The sequence below is a fragment of the Austrofundulus limnaeus genome, unplaced genomic scaffold (assembly GCF_001266775.1).
Source record: "Austrofundulus limnaeus strain Quisiro unplaced genomic scaffold, Austrofundulus_limnaeus-1.0 Scaffold11, whole genome shotgun sequence".
NCBI lineage: Eukaryota > Metazoa > Chordata > Actinopteri > Cyprinodontiformes > Rivulidae > Austrofundulus > Austrofundulus limnaeus.
The window spans coordinates 2582826-2605752 of NW_013952413.1; the positions used below are offsets into that span (position 1 = coordinate 2582826).

At 38.7% G+C, this 22927-nt stretch overlaps 1 protein-coding gene across 1 annotated transcript in view; it reads right to left on the reverse strand.

Annotated features, from left to right (window-relative positions):
• fstl5 (follistatin-like 5) overlaps positions 1–22927 on the reverse strand; it is a 234636-nt gene that overhangs the window by 51233 nt on the left and 160476 nt on the right. The window contains exons 7-8 of the mRNA XM_014002001.1: positions 20699–20865; positions 9035–9155 (exon numbers count right to left, since the gene is read on the reverse strand). Coding sequence (XP_013857455.1) covers positions 9035–9155; positions 20699–20865 — 288 coding nt within the window. The remainder of the gene's footprint in view (positions 1–9034; positions 9156–20698; positions 20866–22927) is intronic.

Sequence of the window (22927 nt, forward strand, 5' to 3'; positions counted from 1 at the left end):
ATATATATATATATAAATAGTAAATAACAGTCAATAGTTTGGTGTGCTAGTAGATAAAAATCATTCCTAACGTGTTGTGAACAAAATCTCATTTCTTGCATTAATAAAGCCTTATGCCTGCAGAGGCACCAGKTTCATGCGAGCAACGTGACCTAGAGCCAAGGCTCCTCTTAAAAAAGCTAGAATACCTGAYTGAATAGTGTATCAAATTCAGTGTTTGTTGCTGCTCTGTAATATTGTGGATATTTCAGTGCACGTGTGTTTTCTCCAGATGCTTCAGTTTTCTCACACAGACCAAAAACATGTTAGATTAACTGGCAACTCAAAGGTGTGGGTGAGAGTGTGAATGGTGATTTTTCTCTATAAACATGTTTCCATCCAATGTTAATGKAATTTTAAAGCAAATTTTTTAAATTGTTGGAAAAAACAAAACAAAAAGAACTATTTTGAATTTCCTGCGAAAATGCAAGTGTGAATGAAGAATAGTACAAGGAAGAATAATTTTAGCTGAAATATCTTGAAAAAAATGCTACAACTAGCAAAAAAGTAGCTTTACACAAAGGCTTTAAAAGGAGCAAAACCAGAATATAATGTGTAAGGTTCTGTAAAAATTTAGAAACATTATGAAGGTGTTTACATCTACTGGGTTGGAGTGAATCAACCAGGCTACGCTAAGTGTAATTACGTCAAACATTGATGGTTGTAGTAAAAGGAAGTACGGTAAATTTGCAAACTTGCAGGGACTACACATGTTGGGACAATGTAGAGAAGTTATCAGGAAGTGTTGCTKCTGGGAGAGTTGTAATTATTCTGTCATGTCAACTAGTATTGGTGATGTTACCTGCTGTCTGGAGACGTAGAGAAAGAAATGCAATTCTCTTCACGTTACGAGAATATCAGGAAAAACACTGACAGCTGGAGGCAGGTTCAGCTGCAGCCGTTACAATTACTGGTCATCGATCATGTGAGATAAACGTTTGCTACGTCAGAACTTATTCTGCAAATGTGTTTCCATCTCCCCTTTTTGAATTAACTCTTCTTGGGAAAATCCAAAAACCACCTCAAGCAACCGTAAAAGCTTTTTTTTTTTTGTGAAATTGAGCAAGTTTATGCGAATTTTACCATTTCCATCCACCTTTTCAAAATTTGAATAAAAAACGTTGATGAAAACACGGCTTATGTTACCCTGTGATAGACTTGTGACTTGTCTGCGGTGTAACCAGTCTCTCGCACAGGGACAGCTGGAGCTCCATGGATGGATGGATGGATGGATGGATGGATGGATTTTTATTTGCCATTTGTGCATATACAGCGGGTAAAATACAGCAGGTAAAATAAGTYTTGAACACGTCACCATTTTTCTCAGTAAATATATTACTAGAGGTGCTAATGACATGAAATTTTCACCAGATGTCGGTAACAACCCAAGTGATCCATACATACAAAGAAATCAAACCATAAATGTCCAGAAATGAAGTTATTTTGTAATAATGTGGAATGGCACAGGGAAAAAGTATTGAACACACTTACTGAAATTTATCTAATACTTTGTACAAAAGCCTTTGTTGTCAATGACAGCTTCAAGACGCCTCCTGTATGGAGAAACTAGTGGCATGCATTGCTCAGGTGTGATTTTGGCCCATTCTTCCACAAACAGTCTTCAAATCTTGAAGGTTTCGTGGACCTCTTCTATGAACTCTGATCTTTAGTTCTTTCCATAGATTTTCTGTTGGATTCAGGTCAGGTGATTGGCTGGGCCATTCCAGCAGCTTTAGTTTCTTTCTCTGAAACCAACTGAGAGTTTCCTTGGCTTTGTGTTTGGGCTCATTGTCTTGCTGAAATGTCCAGCCACATTTCATCTTCATCATCCTGGTAGATGGAAGCAGATTTTTATCAAGAATGTCTCTGTACATTTTTCCACTCATCCTTCCTTCAATTATTTGAAGTTTGCCAGTACCATATGCTGAAAAACAGCCCCACACCATGATGTTCCCACCTCCAAACTTCACTGTTGGTATGGTGTTTTTGGGCTGATGTGTAGTGCCATTTGACCTCCAAACATGATGTGTATTCTGGCATCCAAACAGTTCAATGTTGGTCTCATCTGACCAGACTATATTCTCCCAGTATTACACAGGCTTGTTTAAATGTTGTGCAGCAAACTTTAAAGGAGCTTCAACATGCTGTTTCTTCAGCAGTGGAGTCTTGCGTGGTGAGCGTGCATACAGGCCATGGTGGTTCAGTGCATTACTTATTGTTTTCTTTGAAACAAWCGTACCTGCTAATTCCAGGTCTTTCTGAAGCTCTCCACAAGTGGTCCTTGGCTCTTGGACAACTCTTCTGATAATTCTTTTCACTCCTCTGTCAGAAATCTTGTGAGGAGCACCTGGTCGTGGTCGGTTTATGGTGAAAMAATGTRCTTTCCACTTCTGAATTATGGCCCCAACAGTGCTCACTGGAACCTTCAGAAGTTTAGACATTCTTCTGTAACCGATGCCATCATTATGCTTTGCAACAATAAGGTTGTGAAGGTCTTGAGAGAGCTCTTTACTTTTACCCATCATCAGATGGTTCTTGTGTGATACCTGGCCATCATTTGGGACTGAACCAGCTGATATTAATTTGCACTGACAAGGGGCAGGCTTGCTTTCTAATTACTGAGAGAGTTCAGCTGGTGTCTTGMCTTTCCATGCCTTTTTACACCTCCCTTTCTTCATGTGTTCAATACTTTTTCCCTGTGCCATTCCACATTATTACAAATAACTTCATTTCTGGACATTTATGGTTTGATTTCTTTGTATGTATGGATCACTTGGGTTGTTACCGACATCTGGTGAAAATTTCATGTCATTAGCACCTCTAGTAATATATTTACTGAGGAAAATGGTGACGTGTTCAATACTTATTTTACCCACTGCACTAGCAGTTTACATYCATTGGAATTCTTGTGCAGGCATCTCTCCTAGTCACAGTATAGATGATAGAACAGTAATGATAGAAAAAACATAAGGTCTAATAAAACAGTATAAGAACAATAAAAAGGGGAAAAAAGGAAAAATATATACATATTTATACATAAGCACATTAAAAAAAGAATAAAAAAAATTAAATATAAATTTCAGCATAGTAGAGGGTGTGGCACAATAGCAGTACAATAGTACAATCATTGTGTCAAATGTAGGATGGATGAATACTTACTGTACTTATTACTAAGAATTCCAAAAACACCACAAAATTCAGATAATTTCTCATAATACGTATCTGTTTGTCTCTAAGGTGGTAGCTACTGTATTTTCTTATAAAGTAAATTAACACATTTCATCAGTTTCACAGAAAACTTTAGTGCAATAGATGCAAACTATTTTATTAAAAAAATACTTGAACTATATTCACTGTGTTTGATTGCCTGGCACAAACCACTTGTACGTTTTCTCAGGTAATCGTGAAACAGAAAAAAAAGTGAGCATTTCTTCCCACCCTCGACTCAAAACTCGACTCAGACAAGATATAAGAGAAGCGGCGTTCTGATGCGTTTCTGAGTGTCAGGAGAGCCACTGCCAGAAYAATGTGACACGGCAGGGCTGACAGCTCCATCATACAGCTCCCCAGCCAGTCGTCAATCACTCAGCAAGGCTCCATCTGCCTTGATGCTGTAGAAGATGAGCAGGGATGCACACAAACATCACGGCAGCAGAGACTACTTCACCATTCCACAACTGGGAGATTCCAAACTAGCCCAGGAGGACTTGTTACACCTCTTCAATCAAATTAAGCTTGGAGGTTGATAAAAAAATGAATACACCTGTCAGATATTGGACTGTGAGAACTGACAACACATTGCTAATGCTACAAATGGAAAAATAAAGTCAGGTGTACTTGTGCAGCATTCATGACAGGGCCCAATACGCCACCACAAAAAAATGCAACTGGCACTTACACACAACTACACACACCATGACAAACGAGTACAGCACATGAAAGCTTTGAGCTGGAGTCCTCTCAGATAAGTGGGAGTAATCCAACCTGAGAACAGTGCATGACATCGATTTCATATACGACATGATACAGCACTTTTTAACTTTAAAACTATAGTTAAGAAAAAGAAAATGTCAGAGGAGTTGCATGAAAAATATGAGGCACAAAAATTGAAAAGCATAATAGAAATTTAGAAAATACTCCAATACTGCAGTAATGAGTATTTCTGGTTCTCCTTTGGTAATAGTTTCTATTTGACCTAATATTTTTGTTTCAGTAGACATTTTTAGACAAAATATTAAACACTTATGTAACTTAACCAACAAATAAAAGGTGCAAATTTGTAAAATACTCTAAGTCATTCAGGGGGTATTATGCAAAATCAATGTTTTTTGTGTTTTATATGTTATGTCATGTTATGTTTGGCAGCACGACGGCTCAGTGGTTCGCACCGACGCCCCACAGTAAGAAGGTCCTGGGTTCGATTCCCAGTTTGGACCTGGGGTCTTTCTGTGGGGAGTTTGCATGTTCTCCTCGTGCTTGCGTGGGTTTTCTCTGGGTACTCCGGTTTCCCCCACAACACACACACAAAAAAAAKCCATGTACAACAGGTTGCTTTCAGGCCCAGGCCTCCCTTGAAAAAGAGATCTGAGATCTCAATGGGACTTGCCTGGTTAAATAACGGTGAATAAATAAATGAATAAATAATAAATGTCATTACCTCATCAAAATACCCAGAGTGTTGCTTTGACTCATTCATGCATGTTTGAGAAATCCTTGAATCTCCTGTGGTAACACAGCCTGGTAAAAACCAGACCCTTGTCCTTCACTTTGCTTCATACGAGGGTCTGGACTCGCGGCTATAGAGAAGCGATTCTAGCTGGAGGCGTGGCCTCTGCTGAAGTTTGAGATGATTGGATCGGTTGGCCGCGATGTATGTCGCTGTGAAGGAGGCTAAGCTAAGAAGCTAACCGGAAATCATGTGTGCTGTAAACAACCCTACTGAGAGGAGAAAAGTACCGAGACGAACGAGACGACTGTAAATGAGAGCTGCTGCTTTGTCAGACAAATTAAATTTAATTTGGAAGCCTTAACACGGACTGGCTTCATTCACTTCCTCCACTGCCATTTGCTAAACTAAATCGACGTTCTGATCTCTGATTGGCCCGGACGAAAATTCTCCTGAAGAAATCCTCGTCTGTGGGAGAAGTCCCAGACAGAGCAGAGAAGGGAAACTAGAATAGAGCGGAACTGTGTAGGAAGGCAAGGGCCAGGCTAGTGGTAGGAGCTGCCCAAATGCTTGCTGGTACAAAGCTCCGCCTATTTACCCAAAGCTCCTCCCTGGAGCTCAGTCTTTATCTGAGCTCCTTCACTACAAAGCCTCCCTCCACTGAGGCATTGTTGTGAAGACATGCTGAAGTGAGAGTGTAGTAAACGGCAAAGGTTCTTAAAGAGACAGAGCCCAATTTCAAAGGCATTTACTGTAGATGTTGGATGTATACAGCACTTTCATAACAACTGAAGGTAACATAGTTACTTGATTGTGGTATAAAATTGATCTATGGATGTGGAAAATACACAATACCTCCTCCTGCCCCATAAAATAAAGCACTCTTTAGAATTAGCAGCTCATTCTGTCAGAAATAAATTTAAAAGAAAAACCCTCAACACGGATAAATCAGGCAGCTTCTGCCTTCCAAACTGACCTCTCCAGTGTCAACAAAGCCTTGACTTTCACACTTTACAACTTCCCTCTAACCCCAACCAGACACAGCAAATCCACAAATCTGCACACTTCATCTGAGCGGATTCTCGGCCCCTGCACATTGCTCAGACTCAAACTTTTAACTGTGGGTATTCCTCTGGTACTASGAAAAGAAAAAAAAAACACTACAGCACAGCAGCAGCATTCAGCACAGAGCAGGAATCCCCACATCAACCAYCTGTGGAGAAAGACAACCTCGCTTTAATCAAGGACTTTGGTTCCAGAGCTTGCACAGTGTATCGAGGTAAGCTCTCATTAGTCTGTTTCCACCTTTACCTCTGGCCCTCCCTAACTAGATTTATGACATTTCAGGCCAGCAGTATGTTTTTCTTCAAAGACAGGGATCATCACACAAGGGCCACGTCTCTACCTGCCACCCACAGCTAACCTTCAACAAAACACCCATCCTACAAAAAACCCCTGAAACTTCCAACTTCATAACCTCACAACRGGGGTAATATCTCTGAGGAAATTATTGTTGGATGCCCTAAAATGGACAGTAACACATTTAATGGGAGTTATAAAACACAATAACTGAAAATATGACAATTTGTTTTGAAATTTATTTTCACTGTGAATGCAGGAAATTAGGGAGAAACTTGGTGTAATTTACGTTTTAACTGCACTTCCATTAATCTTTCCCAAACACTGATTTGTTCTCTACTAAAGTGGTTTGGATTGGACAAACGCTGCAGCCACAAGGAGCAAATGAGATGCAACTTTATTGATTCATGTGAGTAAAGTGGGGTCAATGCAACAAACAAAARAAAGGAGCTGCCGGCACAAAGTGAAAATCTACCATTAACCTCAACAAAAGGGACAACWTTAGGATAATAACACACTGACAATAACACTTGACTGTCCAATTTACTGTCATTGGAAGTATTTGGATTTAACCCAAAATGTAAACTGTCAATACATTAATAACATTTGGATAAGCCAGTTAAAAYGGTGTAATAAAAAAATCAGGTAATCCTTTCTTTTACAGTCCAATAATTACTGTGCTGTACTGTGTGTAATTTACTATGTAATTACTTGGTAAGAACATATAAAATTCTATGTAATTAAACACATTTTAGTGGGTAATTTTGTTACAATTACAGTTCAATAGTATCTCAATTACCCACTATTTGCCAACAAATTACAACTTTATTTTTACACACTTTGTAAATTTTTTCATACATAATTTACTGTACCTGGTAATATATTACAATTAACTGTGTAACACAAGTAAATGGTATGTAATTTTGGCATTGCTGGCATTTTATTGCAATAACCCACTAATTATCTGTAATTACATAGTAAGACGATATAAAATGTGGAAATTTTGTAGTATTTTAGTTAATAGTATGTAATTGAGGTACTATTGAACAGTAATTCAATTGTAGTTACCCAAAAGAAATTTCTACTAGCATAGTAATTTGCTACAATTTACTAAGTACTTACTTGGTAATGAGATGGTAATTAGGGACTGTATTTATGTTTAGTATGTGGAAATTTAATTAGTAATTTGTTGGTAAATGCTGTGTAACTGATGTACTATTACACTGTAAATTTATTGAAATGATCACAGAATTAGTTTATTTACATTGCTATTTTCTATGTATTCACTTTATAATAACATGGTAATTAGGTGACTAAAATAAAGCTGGCAATTTGATGGCAAATAGTGGGTAATTGAGATACTATTGAACTGTAATTGTAATAACCTACTAAAATTTGTTGAATTACATAGTATTTTTTGTTCTTACAAAGCAATTGCATATAAATTACAGTAATTGGCAAGTAACTGCATAGTAAATAGTCGCTAACCATTTCATSCAAGGTCTTAAAAGCTAGGTAATTGCATGGTAATTAGGGGACTGTAAAATAAAGGATTGCCAAAAAATTTTCATGGTTGTCTTCACATTGCAATTAGCTTACGTCATCAAATGTATATCATCATTTTCAAGCTGTTGTAGAGTGATTGACAGAAATTTGAATCCACCTTATACAAATTAGCCCATTTCAGCTGCTTCCTAATTGAGTTGTGTGAAATCTCAACATGGCAGGGTGATAGGAGGTCCTTCGAGACTTCACCCACATTAAGGATGTGAAACTGAGCCTTCAGTGAAAAGGTCATGTGGAAGTTACAATATTAATTACAACCAAAAGTTATTAGACTCGTGAGATTCACCCTGTTTCCKTATACACAATAAGGCCTGTATATCAGTGCAATTAACCTCAGAGTAATCTTTTGGAAGAATGATAATGAACCAACTGTCTGTCAAATGTAATTGAGCTTCATTCCCTGTCTACAGACATTTATATAAACCCAGCACATGAAATCAGTGAGGTTCAAACTTCACCTTTGTCCTCTATGTACCATCTTTCTTTCAGCATTCACATAATTCATTGTATGAAGCCAAATAAATTACAAAAAGCAACCTATAAAACTTATCAATGTACAACATCTTGGCTAAATGAAGTTGTGGTTGAGTTGARCACTAAACGGGCACAGGTTTCATACTCCTGGAATTTAATAGGGTGTAAAGTTCACAAAGACATTTGATAAAGCAGGAGAAATTCTTAAGAGTGTGAAGTAATTCACAGAATCTGCTTTAAACAGCTTGAATAGATTTGTGAGGAAACACACCKCCTGAATGACTATTAGCTTTGCACTGGTGGTATCCATTCAAAACTGGTGCAGAGTTTAGGGGTTCGAGCTCTTTTATTATGCTGCGCAGTCTTTTCTTGGGCTTAAAGGTAATTGAACAATTGCTTACAAATCCCTTTCACAGAAAGGTCTAGTGCCGTTCGTCATTTCTTCCTGAATTAAGAAGGTAACTGGAGTTGAGTCTAGGCGTGGGGGTCGGCTCAATGGAACTGCAACATGAGAACAAAGGAACTCCCGGTGCTGTTCTATAGCCAACGGTAAGGGCATGTTTAACATACTAATAAAAGCAAGTAAACAAAGCAAAACAAAAAAGTAGTGAACGGTGAGCTGTACTCTGGAATCAAACTCAATGTTAAGCTCCATGATGTCAAGGTGAGTTGCATATCGGAGTGATGATTCACTGTAGATTCCTCAACACTTTCAGGCTGTCATGTTTTTTTGAAGCTGCTTTGACAGATATTTGCTGCCTAGTGTGAACATGCATTGATAATACCTCACTGCCACTTTGCTGAGCATGAGCAAAGATGACAAAGACCAAATTTCACAGCATTATTACTTATATAACAGTAGCTGGTGCGTTGTCACAGCTGATGATMTAATTATTTAAACAAAAACTTTGACAGGTACAAATCCCCTACCGTTTACTTGAAGAATGTGCGTCTGAAAGAGTTTTTCATATCCGTCAYCATGGCAGGTGTAGTTGCCCATGTGGGTGGTGGTCACCTTGGTGATGTACAACGAGCCATCATCCCCAAAATCCTGGAAGACACACGAGGGAAAACAGGGAGCTTTAACCACCTTGAGAAYTACAACCAAGAAGCAGACGACGTGGCTGAAGGCGAAAGAGTCATGGTTTTAATGGAAATGCAACAAACCTGCAGATGGGATTCTGGAAGTAATGATAAAAAAATAAATAACCCCAGATGTCAGTAAGGGTACATTTTGAAACCAGTGTAAAACAACRAATGCCAGGTTCACATGGTAAGATAATAGGGACCTTCACTCTGGCTGTTTTTAGAACACGAGTCACGTGACTATGTTCGCTCGATGGTTGCACAAACTCTCATACCAGCTCCACTGATTTCAATGGCACRGTGCTGGTCTAGATGTGTTTAAACTTAAARAAATTCAGGAAAACAGCATCAAACTCCACTGGGAGGACCARAAAACATCGTGATACYSTTCTTCCCAATATGAAAGGAGTARTTTTGATCAGCCTTCTCAACTAGCTATGATGCTAGGCTAACTGCTGGATTCAACCGATGGGACGAGTTGAATTTGACCAGAAAAAAGTGCGACCAAGGATTTAACATCTGCTCCAAWTTATCAGAGGTAAAAGACCAACACTGGACCACCCTGATCCTATCCCTGCACTTTCTGTTGATAAACAGGTACAGTAAACTTTATATTTTTTACTGTAGCCWACTGCTAGCTTTACTCCTAGCATCCATGCTAGCCTCATACTGCAATCTACTGCAGTCACACATACTGTGATAATATTTTACTTACAAAAATTCTAAACATCACTATTTACGTATGTTTCTTTAAACAATGCAGAAGCGGTAGCCTGGCCCTTGCCTTCCTACGCAGCTCCATTCAYTTCTAGTTTCCCTTCACTGCTRRGTCTGGCATTTCTCCCATTGACAAAGATTTCGCTGGCAGATTTTTAGCCGAACCAATCAGAACAGAACGTTGATTTTCTGCACAGTGTCTGCTTGTWGTTTATTTTACCTGGGCCAATCAACAAACAGAAGGCGGGGTTTTGAATGACGTTGATTTTCTGTGCAGTGTCTGCTAGTTTAGCAAATGGCAGTGGAGGAAGTGAATGAAGCCAGTCCGTGTTGATAAGGCTTCCAAATTAAAATAAATTTGACAAAGCAGCAGCTCTCATTTACAGTCGTCTCATTCGGCTCGGTGCTTTTCTCCTCTCAGTAGGGWTGTTTACAGCGCTCGCGATTTCCGGTTAGCTTCTTAGCTTAGCCTCCTTCACAGCGACACACAAACATTTCAGCAGAGGCCACGCCTCCAGCAAGAATCGCTTCCCTATGGCGGCGAGTCCAGACCCTCGGTTCGAAGCAAAGTGAAGGACAAGGGTCTGGTTTTTACCAGGCTACAGAAGCGGTGACTTGAGCGATAAAAATACACACAGACTAAATGCAGTTAGCTAAGCTAAAAGACATGAGTAAAAACACCAACCTTTTTACAATTTTGCTAACTTTTCAAGTCTGTCGACCCTGCAGTCAATCTTTCAACTGAACTTTCCTGTGATTTCTGATGTCAGACGTGTAAAAAAAAATCTACTCTAGGAACATTTTTTTCTGGTATGGTATTAACACTGACTCCATAGAATCGAGACCATCCGATCTGTTGAGCGAGCTGCAGAAAATGTATGTAATTGATTTACATCACGAGTGAAGGRCCCCATTGTGCAGAGTTTTGGCACAATTGGACGGTCCAATTAGATCATTTTATGAGATATCCCTGCCATGTGTTAAGAAGGACATCAGGACCACTCAGACCTCAAATTGGGTATTTTTAACATGCTGGATTGTTTTGACTCGATATCCCAGCATGTGTGGTGTTCTCTGAGGACAAACAAGCTGGCTGCGGAAACATGGAAGGGAATCCAAAATACTAAAAATGAAGCTACATTTTTTTAACGTATGCTCTCTCAGTTGAAAATTTGCCAACAATTTTAAATTCTTTCCATGTGAAACAGGCATAAAACAACTGTCAAAGTTGCAGATAAGAATGTCTCTTTGCTGAAATTCATTTTTCTATTCATAAAAGTGATTTCACAGATTGCAGCTAAAATTCAGTGTGAAATTGTTTTTTTGCCTTAAAACAAAACGTAGGGAATTTGAGTTCTATAGTCATATTCAAAGTCCTTATTTGAAGGATTGATGTCACTGGGAAAAACAAAACAAAAAAAAAACACCAAAATCTGTCAATGATCATGTAGATAACTGAACGTGATAAAGACATGCCATGATGTGAATAATCATTGAGTGAACACATAAAAGAAAAAAACCCTGCTGGATGGACAAAGAAAAAAAGAAGAAGAAATTGTTCATATTGCAGTAAAGACAGAAGCCCCCCCCSAAGCTAATGAGCCTGTTGACGGTGCACACCGGATGGCAAAGAGTGAACATCTGGCACCTTGTAAAATCCACACAGCGATAAAAACTCCTCAGTCCAACACATAGTAAAGAATTTTGTACAATGTAAAATATAGAATAAATCATTTTAAGCACTAATCTGACTGGTTTAAAAAAGGTCTCTCCTCTACCTTCCAAATAAGACACTTCATCAAAAGTTTTATATTTAACAGTAGCTTTTAGTTGATGAAATATTGACTCGGTGCAATCGCATAACTTCTGAGAGCATTTTTTTTTTGTCAAAAATATTTAGCAAAAATGAAACTGATAAAGTTTGGTAACTTTGCTTCATGCCTCTCACTCTTCAAAATTGTTTCCTTGCAGCTAGAAGCTCTTCTTGATTAAAGCAGTTTATCTTTCTGCTTCCATTTTAAGCAATACTTGTACTCCGRGACTCAAATCTACGGAGGGCTGAAACTGACAATTAAAAATAAAAGCAGAAATGGATAAACGCCCCAATAATTAAATAAATGCATGTAAAATTCACCAATTACATTTTAAAAATGAGAACTTTACCTTGTGTTTTATAATTGAATGCCTGCACTGCCTGAACTTTAAGGTAAACTGAGGCAGTGCAGGCATGAAATCGATCTGCATGCATCCTTTTCAGTTTACARGACCAAATATTTCAGATTTACATTTTGACTTTTAGGAATGTTAGTGTTTCTCATTTAAGTAAAAAAAATGTTTTTTGTAATTGCTACAACTTTCTAATTGATAGGAGAAACCTGAAGGCTGAATTTTTGTTCTAAGTGCTGACTGCCTGGCTGGACACACTATGTTTATAAGCATAAAATGTGTTTTTTGGTTTATTTTGCTGGACTCCGATCTAACTTTCGAGCCCTGGATGAGTGAAGCATCAGACTTCCACAATGGGAGGGGAAATCGATGGCACATTTTTACCCCTTGGGCTGAGAGCATATTGTGTCACCTTCTTAAATGAAAAATGAAGGTGGGGGGAGAAATGAAACTCAGAGAGGTGGAACGAGCCACGGCGGAGGCTGTCGACATGATTCCTCCACCTCACCTCATCACCCTCACCTCAGCTATCAGCAGCACCCAGCGCTCCGCACACGGAGCAGGCYAAGGTAGGACCGCTCAGAAGGAAGGCAGACAAGGGCAGGTAGAGGAGGATTTACAAATAGGCCATAGCCCTAAAGAAACTATAATTAATAAAGCTGCCAGGGCCAGGTCACCTCTGGAGAAACACTGAAGGGCCACCTCATGGGATGACTAACTTCCACCAGTGACGAGGCATTTTAGAAAATAGCCTTTGAAGAAACTGCCAGTTCAGCCCTTTAAAAACTTTCTCAAAGAAACACGCTAGGAGTCAAAAATACCCTCCAGTTTGTACAAGTCTGTCAGAAGATTTTTTTTTTTTTGCCATAATACTAAAATCCTTTTAAAGGGAGCTTAAAACTAACCTGAAGTTTCACATTAAAAACACTTATTTCTTTGAAACAGGCAACTTTTTGTGTTTTGATGTCCACAAGATTTATATTAAAGTTGTGGATGTTGACTGCAAAACTGAAAACTAATAAAAAATTAAGGATTTTCAGAAACTCTTTAATAATTTATATTTGAACTTGTAGTTACCTAAACATTTTCACACGCAGTCTCCAGTTTCACCTTTGTAAAAATAGTTTTCATTAAACTTAATAAATCCAAAAAACTCAATGAGTTGTTACTGACAGTTTGAGCAGTTCAAGTTGTTTTAACAGCACACACAAAAAATTAGCACTTATTTTATTTAGAAACATTTTGCAAATGTGAGTTCCAAATAAAATGATGCAAGTGTTGCAATCTAGATAGACCTCTGTATTTACATGTTTTTGTTGCAGACACAGTGAAACAAACTGGTAGAATGTCAAAAAAAGACAAACAAATGGTAAAAAATAGAAAACATCCTACCTGACTTTGGATCTGCCAAGGAAAAAAGAACAAGTCAGACATTTAAAGACTTACAACAGAAGGTCATTAGAAATGTGTCATAGAACAATAAACTGAAGTCACAGGTTCTGTCTCACAGCCTAATGCTGGATTTAACRAAGGTCTATGATGTGGGGTCGCTGCAGGTGGTCAGGTTCAGGTTCAGCAACAGTATGTGCTCAAAGAATGAGGTCAGCTGACCTGAATATYCTGAATCACCAGGTTATTCCATCAATGGYTTGTTTCTTCCCTGATGCCACGGACATATTCCAAGATGTCAATGCCAGGATTCATCGGGCTTTTATTGTGAAAGGGTMGTTCAGGGAGCATGAGACATCTTTTTCACACATGGATTGGCTCCAGTGTCTAATCAAAATCTTTGGAATGTGCTGGAGAAGTTCAGACTCTACTATCATCAATGTGAGATCTTGGTGAAAAATTAATGCAACACTGGGTGGAAATAAATCTTGTTACATTACAGAAGCTTATCAAAACAATGCCACAGAGAATGTGTGCCGTAATTAAAGCTAAAGGTGGTCCAATGAAATATTAGTGCGTGTGACCATTTCTTTTGTTTTTATTTTGGTGGTGACTGTTTTTTTGGCCAGGCAGTGTATAAAACACCTCAGCTTCAGTGCATCGCCTAATTGGAACTCATTGTACTCTACTTTCATTAATGCAATAATGTAGAAAATGATCAGCAGATTCCAAAATATCGTTAAAGCTTCACCATCAATGAGAAGAAAAGCTGAAAATATTAAAAACGTGGCTCAAATAATTTGTATCTGCAATTACTTTGATCCACTTATCTAGTAAAATATCACGATGAACATGATTTTTCAGAATAATCAAAAATGTGAAATGTTACATAATTTCACCAAATCTTAAACATCTGGGTCTGTGTTGGGGGAGATAAGAAAGGAGAGATTTAATCAACTCCATCTTTACTGATTGCTGTATTTTGTCTGATCTTTTCCAAACTGCAGTGTGGTCTCAAAACGTTTTCCATTTTTAACAATTACACATTTTTCTTTGATACAACACAGTCAGTGTTTAACAAAATGCACCTCCCATTGACCCATGAATGCAATCTATGTTTTTAGTTTTGATTGGAAACTAATAACTGGGAAATTTCCCTGAATGGGAAGTGAAACATCTTCAGCTATTGAATAACATGTCCAGTTGTTTTGTTTTTCATTTTGGATTTACCAGGTTTTGGATGACTGAGAATCTACACCAGTAATTCCATGTTCTTGTCATTCGAGTCACTAATAGAACCCCAAACTGTGTTGCACATACACTACATATCGAAGCCATACGAACACAACTTCACAGTTTGTGTCTTCGGTGTGGTGACTCGGAGAGGACTGAATTGCTGACAGCCTTGCATGATGATGCAACAGCCAGCAACTGTCAACTTCATGGAATTACAGTAAGCTGCTTTGTCAAAATTTAGCCAGGCTTTATTGAACTCCAGGCTGGTAGCTTCCTGGTGGGATTAATGCACGATTTACTAGATCTGAAAGTGGACAAAAATTTCTAGAATTAACCGTGCTCTAAACCGAGGGAGGGCACCATGTGAACTCACAGTGTGAGTAATCAAAAGCTGGCAGTGGATTTTTACAAATATGAAAAAAAAAAGAATCAGCAATTATTAGAAAAAAATCCTTTTCAAGGCAGTTTATAATGGAGTTTGTGGGTAACAGGTGCAGATAAAATCGATTCTACTGTCTTTTAAAAAACAACAACAATAGAGCCAAAAATAAATCTGGATTAAGCTGCTCACGGTTCAGTGATGGATGAACTTGACGGAGGGTTTGCACACAGTTTTCTGTAGTTCCAAGAGTCTGATTCATGCTGACACACTTGCTGGTCAGGTTTATGAATAATCTGTGCGGTAGCAAAGGTCGCAAACTGTGGCTGCAGTGCCAACAAAACTACATTTAAAACCGATCTGGCAACTGCATACCCTTAATATCAAAGTACGTACATGATGTTCTCTCAGTCTGGAAAGACATTCATTTCTGAACTAAATTAATTCAGTTTTACTTTACAAAGCTGAAATATCATAAGCTTAACTTCCTGCATGTGCCCCAGAGATAGCCAAGTGTCATTTATGAGACATCATTTACCAGTAATACATAGACCAATAGGGATCAAAGTGGCTCAGGTTAAATAAAATAATAATTTTATTTTTACCATTGTTTAACCAGGCAAATCCCATTAAGATCACAGATCTCTTTCAAGGGAAGCCTGGGCCTGAAGGCAACCTATTGTACGTGTTTTTGTGTTGTGGGGGAAACCGGGGCACCTGGAGAAAACCCACGCAAGCATGAGGAGAACATGCATAGTCCTCACAGAAAGACAACAGGTCTGAACCTTACATCTTTTCCTTTGGGCTTGATGAAAGCACAGATTTCTGCAAATATCCCTTACAAACCATCAACATTGCTTTTGTGATTACTTTTGTTGTTTGTGTCAATACAGAGACATTTTTCCGGTCTCCACAGCGATGCTCTTAAGACTCCTCGTACAGCATCTCACTGCATCTCTTCAAGACTTTAGCAGACTTTCAGATAGCACATTTAATATTTCCTTGGTGGTTTGAGCCCAGATCACTGAGCTAAAATGTGAAGTTGAAACTCTCACGGCTGAGAATCTAAATGCTTTAAGTCTTCTTTTATAATTCCTCTTCAACGTCTCGTCATCCATCTTGAATCCGTATCGTGGTAATTACTGGGATGGCTAAGCTTGGTTTCATCAGATCAGAGGATTTACCTCTTGTGATGTTTTTACAGAGATGCTGTGTACCTTTTAATAAAACAAAGCTATTATCTGACCACTCTGTCATAAAGAGTGAGACAAAGCTTTGACCTTTTATTATTTGATGTAATGTTTTTTGCTGTTTTAAGAAATTTTTGCTCCGCTCCAATTTAGGGCAACTTTAATTGTGACCCCCACATGAAGCGGGGGTCAAATTGTTTTCGTTCTGTTTATTTATTGTCAGTAATTATTGGTCAACTGTAACCCAAAAAGGGCTACATCAATCAACATGAAATTTGGCAGGAATATAGATGTGTCCGATCTACACTGCACCAGCCAATGATTTTACAATACACCCCATTTTTGAAGAGGGGCTCCAACTAAAACAAGGGTGTCTGGACATACAAAAATGCACATAACTCAAAAACTACTCAACACAGGAGCTTCAGATTTTTTGTTGTTTAGCTCTAATGAAGGGCTATCATCACGCCCACCAATGAGTCTACTGGGTTCATCAGACCACCTAAAAACAAATCAATTTTATACACATTAAAAACAAAAAACAAAAACTAAAAATACATACACAACATATANACATTGAACCGGCATTTTTATAATCACTTTCCAGATTATTCCACAATCTTATTCCCTGAACCGAAGTACATCGTTCCTTCAAAGATTAATTCAGTATTCACCCCTCTTTTCCATAATTAATTTCAAGCAATATTAATCAAGAAACAAAACAAAATAAAAACTTCAGTTCATTCTCAAACAACAACTTTGGTATACTAGTAAAGTTTCAAATTCCTTTAAAAACATATTTTTATCTTTCTCTTAAAGCAATACATTGAACTGGCATTTTTATGATCACTTTCCAGATTATTTCACAATCTTATTCCCTGAACCGAAGTACATCGGTCCTTAAAGTTTGTTCGAATTCTAGGTTTCACAAACATCTCAAGTCCTTTGAGATTATAAGAACTTTCTGTCTTAACAAAATATAACTGGATGTTTAAAGGTAACATTTTTTATGAGCCTTATACATAAGCTGCAAAATATTATAATCAAACAATTTCTAACAAAGCAACAAAACTCAATTTTCTTTGGTAAACTTTAAATTTTAGCAACGTCATAGTGGACACGTTTTGGCGTATTCATGAAAAATCTAATGAATGGAAGATAAATCCCAAACATTAGAAATGTGGAAAACGGGTATTTGAATTCAGTGTGTATGCTGTTATTATTTCTGCTAATGATGAACCTCAGACAAAGCTTTGTTGCTAGAATAATAAGTACCCTTTTGACAGCAGATGCTTGCATCCCCGAGTTGACATTTGAATTAAAAATACACAAACAAAATGTGATATTAGTTACTAAGGGAGCAGACAAGAATGAGTAAAGTGCAGACAGGGACCACCCATGGTCAGGATGCCAAACTCTGCTGTGTCCTCGGGGCAATACCAGAAGATGAAATAAAAGCCTATGGCTTTGACTAAAAAAATAAGAAAGACATGGATTTGAAATAAGGTGTTCTAAGGTCAACACAAGCTCACTTTTCCCCACTTTTTTTCTTGCATGAACCCATCAAAATATATTTACAGCAGCATCAAGTCTTGACATTTCTCTTTTATTAAGCCCAGCACTTGCTGCATTCCCCTCCAGGAATTACTTAACACCAAGCAAATTACACTACAGAAAATGTCTGAATAAGCCAAATGGCAGATAAACTGTTCCAACTTAGGAGCACAGCATTGGCACAGCTTTATTATGGGAAACACGTCACCAACCAGAACCAGCGCACTAGTTTATGGACGGTTGATGGTGCCAAGGATGACTGGTGACAGCTGGGTGCCTTTTACTCATTTTAAGGGTCATCAACATTTAATGTTACATTAGTGGCTTTGCTGGAGTCCCTTTATCTACTGCGACAGTGTTGATTTAATTATGCACGGCAGTATCACACTCATTTTGGTCAGTTCAGACACACAAAGAGACAAAGTGTAAGGTAAGGTAAAGGAGGCCTGCCTCCATACCTTACCACAAGAGTTTCCTGGCCTCCTTTGATGTAGACGAAAGTGACACAGAGGTGCTGTCTGGGGGCTGTGCGTGAAGCTTAACACACAGACACACACCGAGTTATAAAAGTAGGTCCTTTCTCTAGGGTTGAACCCCTTAGGTATCCCCTTTCATCTTCTTTCTTTGTTCCTGTCGCTCCCACCATTTTCTAAACAGTCACCAAGAACACAAACGGACATATTGGATCACTGTCAGTCCTACAGCACAAAGACAGTGCCAAGAGTAAATGTGCTGACAAAGTAAGACTAAAAACAATGCTAAAAGAAAGTGGGAACAGGACTACACAAAATCATTATCTTACACAGAAAGAACAGCTCTGAAACTGAAAAATCAGTTCAAAACTTGACCCGATTTAAACACTTTATAACCAACAATTTTACACCTAATACAAATATCTATTATCTGTTACATGTTAGCCATGACACCCACCTAAAATTGATCTCCCTTTTGCTGTCAAATCAGACTCTGTGGATCCACTGGGGTATCTGAAACCAAGTCTTAGGTTGATGTTTAGGTTCCAAGAAGTGAAGTCTTCATTATGATCTTTTTTTGTCCAGGCCTCATTAGTTATTCCTAATTGAAGAGGCCCAACTGTGAATTAAGAGGCAAAATCACCACCTAAGATTTATTGGTGTTCCAAATACCATTCTTAAACCATGGGTTATTTTGTCTAAAGCAGTCGCAAATACACTGCCTGGCCAAAAAAGGTCGCACACTGAAATATTTTGTTGGACCGCCTTTAGCTTTGATTACGGCACACATTTTATGGGGCATTGTTTTGATAAGCTTCTGTAATGTCAAGATTTAGTTCCATCCAGTGTCGCGTTAATTTGTCACCAAGATCTCGCATTGATGATGGTAGAGTCTGATCTTCTCCAGCACATCCCAAAGATTCTCAATGGACTCTGTGGAGCCAATCCATGTGTAAAAATGATGTCTCATGCTCCCTCAACCACTCACAATAAAAAACAGATGAATCCTGGCATTGTGATCTTGGAATATAGCTGTGCCATCAGAGTAGAAACAATCCATTGATGGAATAACCTGGTCATTCAGTATATTCAGGTCAGCTGACCTCATTCTTTGAGTGCATACTGTTACTGAATCTAGACCTGACCAACTGCAGTGACCCCACATCATAGACTTTAGTTAAATCCAGGTGAAGACTATTTTTTTGACCGGACCGTGTAAAAGGAAATGGTCGCTACATTGGTCAACAACTACACTATATTGCCAAAAGTATTTGCTCACTGCCTTGACTCACACATGAGCTTAAGCGACATCCCATTCCTAATCCATAGGGTTCACTATGAGATTGGTCCACCCATTACAGCTAGAACAGCTTCAACTGTTCTGGGAAGGCTGTCCACATGGTTTAGGACTGTGTTTATGGGGATTTTTGACCATCTTTCCAGAAGCGCATTTGTGAGGTCACATACTGATGTTGGACAGAAGATATGGCTCTCAGTCTCCACTCTAATTCATCCCAAAGGTGTTCTATCAGGTTGAGGTCAGGACTCTGTGCAGGCCAGTCAAGTTCATCCACACCAGACTCTGACATCCAGGTCTTTATAGACCTTGTTTTGTGCACTGGTGCACAGTCTTTTTAAATGGGTGAGCAAATACTTTTGGCAATATAGTGTATGTTTAGCTAGATGATCACAGTGACAGCTACATACCTTGCCAGCATTAATTTAACCTGTTGAGTACCTTAGTGACACAGTTTGCTCAGGTAAGATCCACACAATGGCCGGTCCATCCACAAAATATGAGGAAAGATTTATTAAYGTCTACTTTCTTTTATTGCTTTGTTGCAGGTTCTGACACTCTTAGGACCATTGTAGAGACTTTTGGCAGTGGACATATTAGTGTAGATACTGACTGATTTGTGGCTACATACCTCATACACAATGCATGCAAGGGATAAAAGTTATGGGGATTTTTTTCTTTATTTTTTGTATCTATATCAGTTATTGTACTTGATTAGACATCAGCTTTCACCTGCTTTCTCAATTCAAAGCTGGAGAGTGTGAAGCTTTAAACTGCATGAGATGCTCCGACATGCAGCTTTCCACTGGAGAGTTGTCAACAACAAAGACCCTAACAGCTCTGGAAAGAGAGTGAGATTAATCTGCATGTGAATTAAGCTGCATAACGAAGCATCTCATGCAGGTTACAGCTTTGAACTCCACACTGCCCAGTTGCAAATGAAGTGCAGTTCTTTGTTTTTATAGTTTGTCATGTCCTGGTTATCTGAGATATACACCAGGAACTTGAAATTAACTGCTGATGGTACAACTCCTTCTATCGAGTATCTCAATAAAATTACTTTTTTTTACCTTAAGTTTAAAATGTAAATAAACAAATGGCTCTTACATTGATGTCTTCCAGGTTCAGGGAGTTCAGATATTGATTGTTTCTCTTCCATAAAATAGGAGGCCTCCGCTCCCCTGTGATGGAGCAAGTCAAAACCGCACTCTGACCGACTGTCATGGTGGTGATGCTGACTTTCTGATCCTCTGGAAGGTTGAGCAGGTACACATCTGTTCAAAAAAAAAAAAAAAGATGCATCAGTACTGTGCCAGAGAACTACTCTTGCTTTAACTACCAAGTAAAAGAAAAACAACATTTCTATATTTTTCTTTTGGTAATCTAATTTTAAAAACTAAGCATGAATGCTAACAAATTTCTGAGATTTAAAGACTCTTTCTGTAGCTGTCATCCTTCAACGGAGGGATAAACCAAATAAAAATGTATCATGATTCTTTTATTCTTTTTTAGTTTTTCTCTCTTTTGTTTGGTCATAGATTTATCGAGGCAGCAAGTTTCCAGCTCTGTAAATATTTGATACTTTAGCTAAAAGAACAAACAAGAGTTTTAGGAAGCACCAGTACTGCTCTGCTGCTGACTGTAGGGATCTCGTCTTACATGGGCTGCTTTGTAACTCGAAGCTGGATTATTTTTACCTGCTCAGTCTTCTGAAAGTCCAAGACAAGCCAGGCTTTCTCAGTGGCTACGAAGCATTGGCAGTGTGTTCTTTCTGATGAAAGCAACTTGGTATAAAAATGCAATTTTGATTTAAAAAAAATACATCTTTTTGTCTGTTCTAATTTTTGGTCTCAACTTCCTTTTGGGGACGATGGATTTTAATAAAGTAAATTCAGTCGGGGTGGACTGATGAGAGCTCAGTATGGCTGAGGTTTTGTGTGTTTTGTAGAGACGGTGAGTACAATGTAAACTCATGTGTTCTTTGGTATTATGTAGTGTGGTCTGCGAGAGGATAGTTTTTAATCTTTCTCTTGGGTAATGAACAGTAGAGCAAAAGGAAACAGACTCAATTTGTTCTGCTTCTGAGGGCATGAAATACAAAATCTAATGAAAAGAGAAGGTTCAACAGACAGTGCTCACTTTCCACGGCCTGGAGAATAATGATGAGAACACCTTTAATTACAGTATGACTCCGGTGGCCCTCAGACCAATGGTTTCTTTTAACCCCTCATTTAGTGTTTTTGATCCATTTGTTGTTGTTTTTTTATCCTGTGAATGTGGCACAACAGCTACATCTCAGACAGTTCGACTGAATGTTTGAAAAAGTAACTTTTCTTTGGGAAAATAAAGAAAATAATAAAAGTTTAAACTTTGCCCTGCCAGTCAACAGCTGATGCTGCTTTTTGGTCATTTATGAAGCTGGAGTGATTTAGGTAATTTACAATCTTACTTTGAAATCCATCAATTTTTTTTTCTTGGGGTCGGGTTGTGGGGGCAGCAGCCTGAGCAGAGAGACCAGACTTCCCTCTCTCCAGCCACTTGGGCCAGCTCCTCTGGGAGGATCCCAAGGTGTTCCCAGGCCAGCTGACCCTCCAGCGTGTCCTGGGTCTTCCTCTGGGCCTCCTCCCAGTGGGACGTGCCCAGAACACCTCACCAGGGAGGCTTCCAGGAGGCATCCTAACCAGATGAACCACCTCAACTGGCTCCTCTCGACGTGGAGGAGCAGTTGGAGTCCCTCCTGGATGACTGAACTTCTCACTCTATCTCTAAGGGAGAGCCCAGACACCCTGCAGAGGAAACTCATTTTGGCCTCTTGTATCTGTGATCTTGTTCTTTTGGTCACTACCCAAAGCTCGTGACCATAGATGAGGGTAAGAACATAGACCGACTGGTAAATCAAGAGCTTCACCTTCTGGCTCAGCTCTCACTTCACCACGACAGACCGGTACAACGCCTGCATCACTGCAGACACATCACCAATCCACCAGTCGATCTCCCGCTCCATTCTCCCCTCATTCATGAACAAGACCCTGAGATACTTAAACTCCTCCACTTGGGGCAGGACCTCCTCCTTGACCCAAAGGAGGCACCCTACCATTTCTCAGCTCAAGAACATGATCTTAGATTTGGATTTGAAAACAAAGCAAAGAAAAAAAAGCCCACTTACTGCAAACAGCAAAGGCTGTGTTCCATTTCAAAATACCTAAATGTAAACTTCAACATTTAACTTCAACATTTGAGGTTTAAACTTTAAAGTTAGGTTTAGGATTTAACATTTTAATATATTTTTTAACATTTAAATTTAACATTTAGTAAAAATTAGCTAAATGTAAGAAC